Source organism: Pteropus medius, unplaced genomic scaffold (genome assembly GCF_902729225.1).
Source record: "Pteropus medius unplaced genomic scaffold, Ma_sr-lr_union100, whole genome shotgun sequence".
NCBI classification, from domain to species: Eukaryota; Metazoa; Chordata; class Mammalia; order Chiroptera; family Pteropodidae; genus Pteropus; species Pteropus medius.
The window spans coordinates 4,018,983-4,032,263 of record NW_024350924.1 but is presented as its reverse complement, the minus strand read 5'-3'; the positions used below and the strand labels follow the sequence as shown (position 1 = coordinate 4,032,263).

Here is a 13,281-nt window from a genome sequence, read left to right as displayed (position 1 = left end):
CACACACGTCCACAAGGGAAGAATTATTGGTATTTGCCGCTGTATCCCCAAAATGCAGACCAGCACCTGGCATACGGTAGAAGCACAACAGATACTTGCTGATTGGCCCACAATGATCATGCCTTGCTCTGCACTGTAGGCCCTACAAGAATTTTTACACGGCTAAACTTAAAAGGCTCAAAATAAGAGTCACATCACTGCTTAAAATGGGAAAGTTTATTAAGGTTTATTTTCCTCAAGAGGAACAGTCAAGCCCATGCTTCTTGAGAAGCAATTAGCAGGAAATGTATGTCACACCTCGGGCCCAGAACTATAGGGGGCTTTGACAAGCCGGAGATCGTGCAATGCGCACCCCCAGTTCCCTTTTAAAGCTCTTGTTAATGTCTGCAAAACAGATTCCATGCTGCCTTCCAGGAAAACAGAACCAGGCACCCAGTTCAAAGTCTCCTGCTGTTCTCAACAAGAATATTTAAGCAAAACATCGCATTAAATGAGCAGATTGCACATTCAGCGAACCCAAGATAAAATTGTAGTAAGAAAACTCCATGCTCAATGCAATGTCTGTACTACATTTCTAAAAACTTGCATTTTTTACATTTTTGTGGAATAAAGATGCTAAAAGCTGGGTGGTCAGACTTCCTCAAAGGTCACATTGATTTTCCTCCCTGAAGATGGGCCCTTTCCAGATCCTGGACAAGCACCCAAAGCACTCATTCTGCCCCTTGAAGTCTGGAGCCGAGTCCAGAGGGGCCATTTTAACACACATTTATAGCACCTTAAATAAGTACAAGATCCAAATAAAACAAAAGATTATTTTACAAGTATTTTCCTCCTCCAACACCTGCCATGTCTTCACACTTCAGTTTAACCACACAGATACAATTTATAAGAGCATGTTTTATGATTGCTTACAAAGGAATATACTAAAGTAATCTTTATTTCTTTCTGCCTCTCAGTCCTGAGTGAAAATAAAAATCGGACACGTGAAATGACAAACATACGTGTACTTATGAAGACAATGAGGAACAAAATTTGAAATTGGGCAGGTCCAGAAAATAAAGAATGTTTATGTGTGGAGAAAAACAGCTCCAGATCAAGTAACATGTCTGAATAAAGTTGGTAATGAAATAAAGATCAGTATCTTTCCAAGGATTAACTTTTTCCAAGTACATTTTACCTGCAAAGCAGCACTGTCTCACTGAGGAGTGAATGGTGGCTGGTTTTGATGGCAGATCGAGGGGCCAGAGATTAGTCCAAAGTTGTAGGGGGAAGAGAGTGACGTGTCAACATCCATATTTCTCCACACATTCCTAAGAGAACCAACCCTGTGGCCGCAGCTCAATAAATTACAGTATTATTCATGTCTTTCATAAATTGCTTATATATATCTTCCCTCTCCAATTAGACTGCAAACTCTTGAGAGAAGGCCTTTATGCCTCTTTATGAAGCCTGCAGTGCTTATAGATGGCTTGAATATGTAATTCACTTACGGAAATGTTAACTGATACTGAAGCTCCCCCTGGTGGAGGGTAAAGTTATAGTTAGATTGCATTTACTGTTAATTTCTAAAACTAAATTGTTCAGGGGCACTAAGCCATTAAAGAGTGAGTGAGTGAGTGAGTGAGTGAGTGTGTGCGTGTGTGTGTGATGTTACCTAGAACTAGTCCCATCCTCACCCACTAAGGCATCTGTTTCACTTGTTTTCCTCTTGTATCCATAGCAGTGCCCATTTATCTTCATTTTAGTGGGAAAAAAGCGAACTACCAACTGTAACATCAAGCCCCCTCTAAATTATGTGGTACTGATACAAATAAAGCCATTATACTTTAAATAACCGCAAATACTAATATGTTGTTAGTTCTTGGGTATTTATCATACACGATTCATATAATATTCTTGAGGACTTTTTGATTTTTCAGCTATAAAAATATATCTTCTTTTCAGGCACCATCTCCTCTGGAACCGAGACTAAGTAGTTCACACAGGGACAACACTAAAACACACCTATCTCCCTGCCTAACGGCGTCCCCTTCCGTCCAGTAATTTACAGCCCTGATTTCAGCGGGTCCCGCTTTGCATCCTGCTGTGTGTCACGGGCATTTATCCCAACTATACACGATGTGATAAAAGAATACACTGTACTCGTCCATCTTTCTCTACCATGTTCTAAAATAGAGGACACCAAGTTTATGCCACTAGTCAAGCACACTGGGACTTGGGGTTCTTATTTAATGATGTCTACATAATCTGGCAAATAACTATGCAATCTATATAACAGGTAATATTTAGAAATTTTTACTCATTTGTGAGATGTTTGTCTATGATTTTAAGTCCAAAGGAATGTTTGAGAGGTGAGTTTTAAAGCAAGAATGACTTTGGAGGACCTTTTATGCCGTGACATGGACAGACTGGCCCTAATGCTTCACTTTTTTTTTTTTTTTAATTTATTGCATTTATTAGATTTTTGGCCCCTCAATCCCAGACATATGTATAAGTGGATCAGTAGAAGGTAAAATATTACATAACTAAGTTTATTAGAAACTTGAAAGAATACAATTTCCAAATATTTTTTACAGAACTTTTAACATTTTCTCAAGTTGGTCAGAACTTACATTTGTAGTCTGAGTTTTAAATTTCAATTCCATAACTGATGGGCTGACCACATCCTGGAAAGTCTCAGTAGGGCATGAACGCTACTTCACACCTGGCTGCAACAAGACAGCATCTGGATCCCTGAGCGGTGATTTGGACTCTCCGGGGCTGGTCTCCTCCTCAACATTCAGGGACAAGGCACAGGGTTTCCTAAGCTTGTTTCTTTCCTTCTCCAGCACTTAACTGGCTAAGGAGCTGTTCTGCTCGACCTCTATGGAGAATAGGTAAGTCATATTACCCTAGGTCCATGTCCTACTTAAAAGCCCCATCTTTTGTAAAAATGGAAAAAGCCGGGAAGGAAAAGCACCACTAAATAGCCAGCTAACAATTCAAATTAGCAATTTTTTCCACACTATTACTACTATGCTATTTCATATATAGTCAAAGCAAAAGCAACGGGCAATCTTTATGTGCTTTTTCACTTTCAGATTTTCCACTTCTCAGATTCTTCAATCTATTATAAAGCAAATTTGAAAAATTTTACATAGCATTTCATTGATGGATTTGTACCCACAAATTAACCATGGCAAAAGGATTCCCTTGATGAAATTACAAGCTGTGGAAGATTTGCAATAGTAAAAGTTAAACCCTGATACAGTATTAAACTTATCTTTTTACATATAAAAATAATACACGGTGGGATAGTTTATTCAAGAAGATACAATCTCTAAGATCAAGAGAGAATATATAAAACTATTCCATGTTGTCCGATGTATTTTACTGTAGAGGAGGAATAAATATCTCTAGAACAGAAAGTGCGAGGTCTGTTCCTACATCACTAGTTAGTTACTTAGGGGTTTAAAGCCACGAGTTCTGCAGGTCCCAGGCAGAGAGGAGCTACTTGTTGCATTTAAAACGATGTGGTCAATACAAAAGAAAGGCCTTAACTCTATAAAAAACAACAAAAACACACAAACCAAATGAAAATGTACTAAAATTTAATCATCCATAAAAGCTGTAATTTAATCTGACAGTAAAACACAAGAAGCAATATTAGAGTTGGTTTAGTATATTATATATTTAGCTTTGAAAGCCATAGAAATCAGTTATACCAGTTTTTTTCCTATAAAAGACCCATTTTTCCAAAGCATTATGCACAAACAATTTTAATTAGAATATAATGACAGAATGATATTTCATAATTTTTTAAATATAAAATGAAGTCAATGACTCAAAAAAGTTATCTGCTGCAATGAGTTTGAGGGGAAATTCCATAATCTATATCATTACAGATATAAAGTATAATGGTTCAACTTTTTAGTGCTTGACAGGGAGGAATCATGATAAAAAGGTCAATATGAAATCATTTGATTATAATAGCAATATCTAACATTTGAAATGCATCCATGCTCTTTTGTATAATCATATTAGAGTCAAGTATATTTATTTTTCACATCTGTTATAACTGCTATTGCGAAGGAGAAATACTATTGTCTTACTTTCCAAGAGATATACACTGAGCAATTTTTTCTCCAGGGAACTTGTGCAAACCAATATAAGATCTAAATTCTTCACATAATATATAAAACAGGAGAAGCCTCTTCAGATTTATTTTTGAAGTCTGGAATGCTGGCACTTTCCATTTAGGCAACAGTTCTTCATTCCTGTAATCTAGAACATTGAATGGACACAAATACATATTATATACATGGTTAATTTCTTGACGTTAGAAGACGAGAGTAAACAGGAGGAGATGTAACAATATAGAAAGAAACAATGATTTTGGCTGATTGAGAACTAAATCACACTAAACAGCTCCAGTTAATAGGGCTATTTTAAACTCCCTTTAAAAACGTTTAAAAAGTAGTTTTATTGGTATTTCACAATATATCTGACAATCTTGTCTTTAAAGAGGAAAATAATGATTATTTTATTTCTATCCCATTATCATCTTATTTGAAGAGTTCGTTTCTGCTAAGGAAACGGCACCTGCCTGCATCAACTTTCCATGGGAAATTTTTACCAAGCCACTTTATGATGGCACATATATCAGGATCACCACTTCCGGCACAGGTTAGGACAAGAGATGATCTGGAGAGAGCTGATCCCCACATTCAAGGGCATATGATTCAAAGTTACTCTTATTGCTCAACAGGAAAGGAAAAGAAAAGTTATAGGAAGAACTTCCTGAAAATGAATTTCTCTCCTAGGTTTTTAAAAATGGGACATATTAGAAAGAGATTAACATGTTTCAATACAATTTTGCCTAAAAGCTAAGACTAGGGAAGCTGCCTTCAAGGTTCACATACTCTTACTAACAACGTTTACAATTGCAGTTTAAATTTACCCCAAATCTCCGTTTTCCAGTGGGATCAACATGGCCCTTCAAGTCTGTAACTACAACAGAATGCTCTGCATGCAAAGTACTCTGTTAAGTGACCTAGCATCGAACGTTCAGAGAGAACTCAGGTGACTTATTAAGTAGATTGTAAGGTGAATTATATATCAGAACCTAAAAACTTATGTAACCAGGATGAAAGTCTCACTTCTAGATCTAGGCCAAGATCTCTATCCTCTAAGGTCAAACTCACAATACACTGTAGCGTGTGTAAGAGGGAATTTTCACAATAGGCCAGGAGATGGCACCTCTTCCTTTAGACATAAATTTAATGGACGTTTTCTGAGACTTGGAAGAGGATCAGCAGCTAAGATAATGGATGGTATCAATAAGCCAGTCAACTATAAGAGTAAAGTTAATATTTTTCAGAACAGGAACTACAGTCCTCACTTTCCCTGTCTTTGCACCCTTACCAGAACAAACCCAAACACCAGCAACTGTATCAACAATCACTTTCAGGGCGCTGATGATGTACAATTATTAAATCGAGATTTCACTAAAAGCCTAAAGCCACCATTTGGCCAGAAGCTGTCTTTCCTGAATCCAATTCCCAGAGGCAATCCCATGCCCTTTCCCCCTCTCTACATTCTTTTAAAAAGGAGCATAACTACTCAGTTGTCTCCCTTGGGAGAGATTCATTCACACACCCAAGCAAGCACAAACTAGTTCGTTCGTGCTCTGGAAGAGGTGATCTCCTCAATAGGCCACAAGACGCAGCAAGAGTTAGTGCAGCCAGCTCTCACGTGGGGACACTGACTTCCCTCTCATGGGACCAGGTTCGCAAATACATCATAAATCCACTGCATAAAAATACCCCTTTATGGTACTGTCTATACAGTTGATGAAGATAAATATATAGTTAAAGAAAAACAAATGGTCCCATGGGGCCTGGTTTCTCACTTGAGGGGCAGCTTCAATGCTGCCACTAATGTCTTTCCAAAGGGTTCACATAATGAAAAATAAGCAGCACTTAAAGACAGCTACTACTTAGAAACCTCCAGACAAAACCACCACTCCTGAGAGCAAATGACCACTGAAACGACACTGTGCCAGCACCATTCACCCAGCGGAGTGGCTCAGGTGGAAAGGACAGACGATACCGAATTTGAGCAGGATGTGGTACTCAGACTGCGGATAAATGTGTAAACTGGCACAAATACTTTGAAAACCATTTTAGCAGTATCGACTAAGGCTGTCCGTACACACATGGACAACCTGGTCGTTCGTAGATCTACACCAAAGAGAAATGCATGCACACGTGCACGGAGACCTGGGCAAGAACGTGCACAGCAGAACTGCCCAGACTAGTTCCCGAAATGAACCCAAATGTACAGCAATAGCAGAATATATAAATATGTTGCTAGTATAGTCACACACTGAAAATGAACTACTGCTACACGCAACAAGGATAATTCTCAAAAACACACATTTTTGAGTAAAAGAAGCCAGACTTAATACATTACATGTTTTTGTTTATGTTAAGTTCAAAGAGAGGTAACATTAATCCATGTAGTTAGGAACTGGGGGTGGGGGTGGGGGGGCTGCCATCTGGGGAGCAAAGACTACTACTGACACATATGGGTGTGTCCACTGAAATAATTCATCAAATGTGCACTTAAGCCTTTTGTTTCAGAAGAACCACTGTTCCTCTTCAATTCAACATGAATTTGAGAGTGACCTTGGAAGGCGTTCTATTCATTAGTAGTGACTATTTTCTGAGTACCGATTCTGTACCAGGCACTGGGGACACAGTGGTGAGCAAAACAGACGTGGTCCTTGCCTCAGACAGCTTACGATCTCAAGGGGAGACAGAAAAATTACCCAACAGATGAACATACCCACAAGTCATATATCGCATTTACAAGTAATAGGAGCCTGGAAATACCCTCATGGGTGAAAAGGGAAGTGGTTACGGTTGGGGAAAGCCGAAAATAAAGTAAGAGGACAAAAAGGCATGCATTCTGTTTTTAGCATCTTACCTGGCTCAGAGCTGCTGCTTACTGCAGGTCTAAAGCAGCAGACATGACTTCTTTTTAGGCTTCTTCTTTTCCACTGGTGTTTTTCTATTTATCTGTCTGACCAGGTCATAAAATATCTAAATAAGAACAAGAAAGAAGAATTTATTCAACCAACATTTGAGGCCTTATTTCATGAAACAATCTTAGGTAGGTTCTGTTAAATATTCTGCTCTTGGATCTGTATTTTGCTGCTTCATTTTAAAGGCAGGTTTCTCAGAAGCCCCAGCAGACTCTCAGTCAGGGTAAAGCAGGACTAACCTGTTGACACCGAGGGAAATACACTTGCTCTTAGATATTAATATCAAATTAAGAAAAAGAATTAGTGCAAAATAAGGTAGTGAAGTTATATCCTTCATGGACTCTTAGACATGTCAACACCTAATTATTAAGAGAACAGTTAACGCTCAACTGGAATATTCACATTTATTCTATTTAAAAAAAACTTCAAACTTACAGAAAAGTTGCAAGATAGCACCAAGACCTTGTGTATATTCTTTACCAAGATTCACCAGTTAGTAACATTTTATTTACCATGTGTACTTTTTCTCATCTCCCTCTCTACACACACACCCTCACACACTTCCCCCGCCCCCGCCCGCTCTTCGCTTTCTCAACCGTCTGAGAGTAGTCTGCATACCACAGGGCCCTTAATAATTGAGTGTGTATATTTCCTAAGAACAAGGACATACATTCTCTTACACAACCACATTACAGTTATCGCATTCAAGACATTTCACCACTGATACATTACTCTGCTCCATCTACAGTGCAAATTCCAATATTGTTGGTTATCCCAATAAATGTCCTTTATAGTAATTCCTGTCCCCACCCCCCGAAAGAGTGCATCCAAGATCACATATTGCATTTAATTTCCTGTCACTTTAATCTTCTAAAATCTGGAAGAGTACTTTGGCCTTTGCCTTTCATGACATTGTCATTTCTGAAAAATAATGGCTAGTAACTTTATAGAATTTCCCTCGATGTGGATTATCTGATGTTTCCACAGGATTACATTCGTGTTACACATTTTTGGCAAGAATAGGACAAAAGAGATTCCACTCAGCACATGATTTTTGCTTGTCCCTTTTTGGTGATGTTAATTTTGGTTAAAGTGAAAAACAGATAAGGTCTGTGACCCTTGATTTAAAGTGACAAATAATACGTCGATAAATCTTTTGGATTCACTTTGGATTAAAAAATGCAAGGTATCAAAGGTAAAAATACAATACTACTTATTTCACAGAAATGGATTACTTTAATTCTGATATGTCCACGTGTTTCACAGAGCTAAGTATGCCATAGCGTTGGAATATGAAGTACATCAGCTGAATTTGGTTCTTTGCTATGGAATGCGAACGCTCATTTACTAATGATCTGGAATAGAAACAAATTATGACAGAAGCTCCTTACTATTATTCATCTGTAATAACAGTGCTTTGTAGAAGTCTATCAAAATGTTTTAGTTTTTAGGGGCATTACTGGGACGAATGGCCAAACTGAACATGCACCGAACATGGACGGTGTCACTATCAATTTTCTCGATTTCAATAATTGTGTTGTGGTTGTGTAAGAGAATGTTCTTGATATACAGGTATATACACTAACATATTTAGAAGTAATATAGTGTGATATACATATATGTGACAAAATGGTAATGACTGATGAATGTAGATGATGGGTAAATAGAAATTTATTGTTTTTACATCTTTTCAGTAAGTTTTCAAAATAAAATATTTAAAAATGGATTGCTCTATATTTTAAGATGGACTCGGATAAAACTTCTATTTATGTTTTTAAATGGTCCTAAAATTAATATTCCAAACCCATAAAAGTGATTTATTTATATTTTCTTTCTGCTCCTTCTCTCCTCCTCCCCATTCCCATTTTCTATTTCTCTATTACATTAATTTTCTATTACCTTATTTCTAAGAAAGCTGAAAACACAGAATTTATGAATAAAATGGTAGTTTGTTTCACAACTCTGAAATCCAAATTGTTTTATAACTCTGAAGCCCTTCAAGAACTTAATATGCATAAGCCACAAACAAGCTCATTAGTTCCCTACCCTCAATGTATAAGCTATAAAATGAAAAATAATAAAAGGATAAACTAAAACAGTAAATAAATCAAAACCATACATTTCTTCATGCTAGCCAGTTTCAGGTGGTAACTGATTTTGTAGTATTACCCTTAATTTCTTTGGCAAACACTGCCCACCTCAGAGAAGCAGCTGGTTAGTGATGAGGGCCAGTTCAAGCTATAGTATTTGTTACATATGTTGAAAGGACCTCAGCTTAGTTTCTTCCTCATTTCTCTGAACTATAGAAAAATCTAATGAGAACACAGAATAGTTTCTTAATCCTTCTGCCATTCCTCAACTAGGACGTCTTGATTCCAATGATTATTCCTAGCAAAGAACAATTCTTGATTAAGACTGATGGTGATTCATTCTGGTATAGCTATGTATTACTTTCAGAACATAGCAAAAATGGTGTGGGTAAGAGTTTTAAAAATATATAGAGATAAATATAGATATATAGAAAATTAGAGAGCATTTAGTCAAGCAGTATGTCCATATATAATTTTAAATTTGAGTCCAAGAGTTGACTCTTGTGAAAGTATGATCCCTCTGTCTTTAGGCATTCAGAAATCACACAGTTGTTTACAAGGCTTTAGCTGTCAGAGGAAATATTAGCTATTAATGTAACTCTATAGTTAGATTATCAGGCTATAAACAAACATTAAAAAAAAACTTGAAATATTACTCTCTCAAGAATTTCCAGCATGAAGTTTGTAATGTTTTCTAAGAGAGTACAGATTCTTAAATAGCTAATGCATTTCATTTTGTTTTGTTTTCCTATTTTTGTTTTATAAACTCTCATGTCAAGGACTGACTTTAACAACTGCTGTAAGAAAGGTAGCTCTGCCGCATTTGCAACCTCGATGCAGAGAGGGGTTTGGTAGTATGTAAGCTCCCACAGATACGTCAGGCTTAAATGGTAAGTAACTGTGCTCACTGGACCCTGGCCCAACTCCGCCCCAGCTAAGCCCCATTAACTTACTTGGTGAGTGGTACCAGTGAAGGTGACAGGGACAGCAAAGAACCAGATCCCTAAGGCCAATCATCCTACAGGTAGTAACTTGCATTACTGTTCTCCTAGCCAAGCTCATCCATCAATCCTAACGTTTTATTTCAAAGTTATCTTTCTTTTTTTCTTTTCTGGAAGGCTATACTAAAAATTAAAATTTTATGATCAGCCACATTTTTCAAAATAACATCTATAAAACTGTAATTCCACCACAAAGAAAGTTGAAGCTGGAAGCATATCATTTTTCCTTTTATTGACTTGGCAGCGACTAAGAAATAATTGCTGTTGAAGATCTCACTAGGATTTGTTCCCCACTGGGATGCAAACTTCTTCAGGGCAAGAACAGTGTGTGCCTGGATGACTATTACCCTGTGCCTAATACAATGACAGACACATAGGCATGCAATAAATATTTGCTGAATAAATCAAATTTACAAACATCTTATTTTTATGTATGTAAAAATTATGAAAATTGTTTTACCTAAAAAAGCAAGCTTTGATATTCTTACTTGTAAAACAGGATTTGCAGCAAGTTCACTTTTTCCCCCCTGCCAGATTGTTAAAGTAATTTGGTCATTTCAAAAATCAGGCAATAGTCTATAACCATAAGTCAAGTAAAAATGACTTATAAAACCAAAGGCCAGAGAGGAACAGCAAGCAAAAACACAGGACTCTGATAACCTAATCTACTCTTAGCTCTCATCTGTGTTTTAAGTGAGCTGAATTCTGATTGGTTACCTAGGATGCTACAAATGGCAAGCACACCAGCAAGTGCAGCTTTTGCACTATTGGAAAAAGAAAAGAAGCCTGCTCTGGTTTAAAAAAAAAACAAACCTTATTTTAAAATCAGCAAAAACAAAGGAAACCTCAAGGTTTTGCTTGGTTGGTGGTGGCAGTTGGGGAGTTCACTAATCTTTTAGGAATCCAGTGAACTCTGGCCCTTCACACCCAGGCAGGCAGCTTGCTTGTTAAGCATTCCTGTCCACAGCTATGTTCTCGAGATAGTGGAGTACTTAAGTCATGGACGAAAAAAGCCTTGTGCACCTGCTGTAACAGGCCTAAAAGACCAAGTGAATGTGAATTACAGTTCCATGTCCACACTCAGATTCCTCCCTTTAAGTCACGCACTAAAGGGAAGCAGGACTCACAACGCCAAATTCTATGATGTCCATGAGGTAATATCTTTCTGTATAACAGAAACATAAGTTCATCATAACAACTACTTTGATTTTTGTATTTTCCTACTTGATTTTACAACCTATTTATACATATTTGCCTAGGTAATTGTTACAATACAAGAGTGATATGACAATTTTCATACATTGCTTTCTGGCATATCATTTAGAAGCTTGGCAGGACTTTAAACATAGTCTCTAACTTAAACTCCCCTCTTTGCCAATAAAGTAAATATAAGTGTCCTCACTAGTAAGTGTCATCGAAGTAATTTTATGCAAGCAAAGGATTATAGTTTCTAAGAGTTACTTAGTGCTTCCTATAAATTCATAGAATTGAGACTGTTTAAAAGAATAAATTTTTTTCTTAGTTTTTTGGCTGTTAAAAGAAAAAAACTAAAAAGGTGCTTGTCTGTGCTGCCTAGCAGCTGTAGGTTACCTCATTAACGTTGATCTTTGACTTTGCAGAAGATTCTAAAAAGGCACAGTTACACCACTGTCTTGCTAAATTCTGACCCTGTTCTTTGCCAACTACTCGCTCATCTTCCAGGTCACATTTATTGCCAACCAAAATCATCGGAACCTGTGGGGAAGGAAAACACATAAAATGAGTAATAACATACTTGTTACTTAGCAACTAACTGCCACCAATTGAAAAATGTATTGAAGACTATAAGCTTCGCCAAATACTTAAAAAAGGGCTGTATGTGTGCTGAGGGGAAGAAAGTGGATAAGAGGGAAGAGACAGAAAAAACATGGAAGAGATCCTACCATGCTGATCTGCTAAATTATTTTAAGAATATAATCCCAAAATTCTCATGTGAGCTACTATTAATAACTGAATTACAAGTAGAAAAATCTGAAGGAGAAGGAATCTCCTGCAGCACAGATAAGAATGGCCTAACTGTGGGTTAAGTGCTTCATTTCATGGGTCCAACGAATGCCAAAAGTTAAAAGGCCTACATGGTAAGACCAACATGGGAATAGGCTCGACTTCTACATTTGACATCTAGCTGTGAGGAGGAAATAAAGCCACAAGGCAGCTTTATGTCTTCCCATATTTTCCATAACAGAAATGCTTGGCTATGTCCATCCACAAAACCCTACTTCCAATAAAATGGGTTGCTAACAAACTGTACAATGTTCTTAGTTCAAAGGTATCTAGAAAGCAAAGTCATTTGTGAGGTGATGGACACTATACAAAAGAAAGGATTTAAAGGACATGGTGGATACCTAAAATAGGCAATTGTCATGTGTTAGATGAAACACACTAGACACCTACAACTCCACCTTTTTTAGTTTATTATGCGGGATAAAGAGATTAACATTACCAGAGTTCAGTGATTTGCATGTAATTGCCTATGAAAACAGAACTCTCTTAGATAAATTAGTCATGGGAAGGAAGAGAACTATTCATTAGGTTACCGTTGGTCATGAGTCATATGGCATAAAGCCCTCCCCGCCTACAATACTACCCAAAGATAAGGTCCTGAGCAGGTGCCTATGTTCCCATTAATAATGAGAGAGAACACACAAAAACAGAAAGGTACAAATGAAATTTTATATCTTAATTTATATAACTGAAAAGAAACTCTTTAGCTCAAAACTGGGGTGAACATGTAAAATATATAATTCATCTTTGCGAAAAAGTACAAAAACAACAATGACGTTAGTCATCAAATAAGACAAAAATTCTGAAACAAAAATAAAATTAAAAAATATAAAAACCCGATTAAAATCTTTAAAATAATTTTAAAAACCTGTAAGTAAAAACTATACCAGTAGCACTTTAGAAATATGAGCAAATCATATGGTTCTTAATAACGTTCTCTGAACACCGTTTCTGACATAACTACCACCTCTCAACGTTTGACTTGAGTCCACTTCTTCTACCAAGAATTCTGACTCCTCTTCCTCTGCTACACTTATTACCCATAGATACAACGAACGCTTTATCATACATGTCCTCCTAACCATCTCAGCATGTAATCTGTAGGTAAATTTAGAAAGTT

At 37.0% G+C, this 13,281-nt stretch overlaps 1 protein-coding gene across 1 annotated transcript in view; it reads right to left on the bottom strand.

Moving 5' to 3' along the window:
• Window positions 1-3,568: 3,568 nt before the first annotated feature.
• Window positions 3,569-13,281, bottom strand: part of RAP1A (RAP1A, member of RAS oncogene family) — a 60,936-nt gene continuing 51,223 nt past the window's right edge. The window contains exons 6-8 of the mRNA XM_039841190.1: window positions 11,709-11,852; window positions 6,970-7,085; window positions 3,569-4,263 (exon numbers count right to left, since the gene is read on the bottom strand). Coding sequence (XP_039697124.1) covers window positions 6,999-7,085; window positions 11,709-11,852 — 231 coding nt within the window. The 3' untranslated portion in view covers window positions 3,569-4,263; window positions 6,970-6,998. The remainder of the gene's footprint in view (window positions 4,264-6,969; window positions 7,086-11,708; window positions 11,853-13,281) is intronic.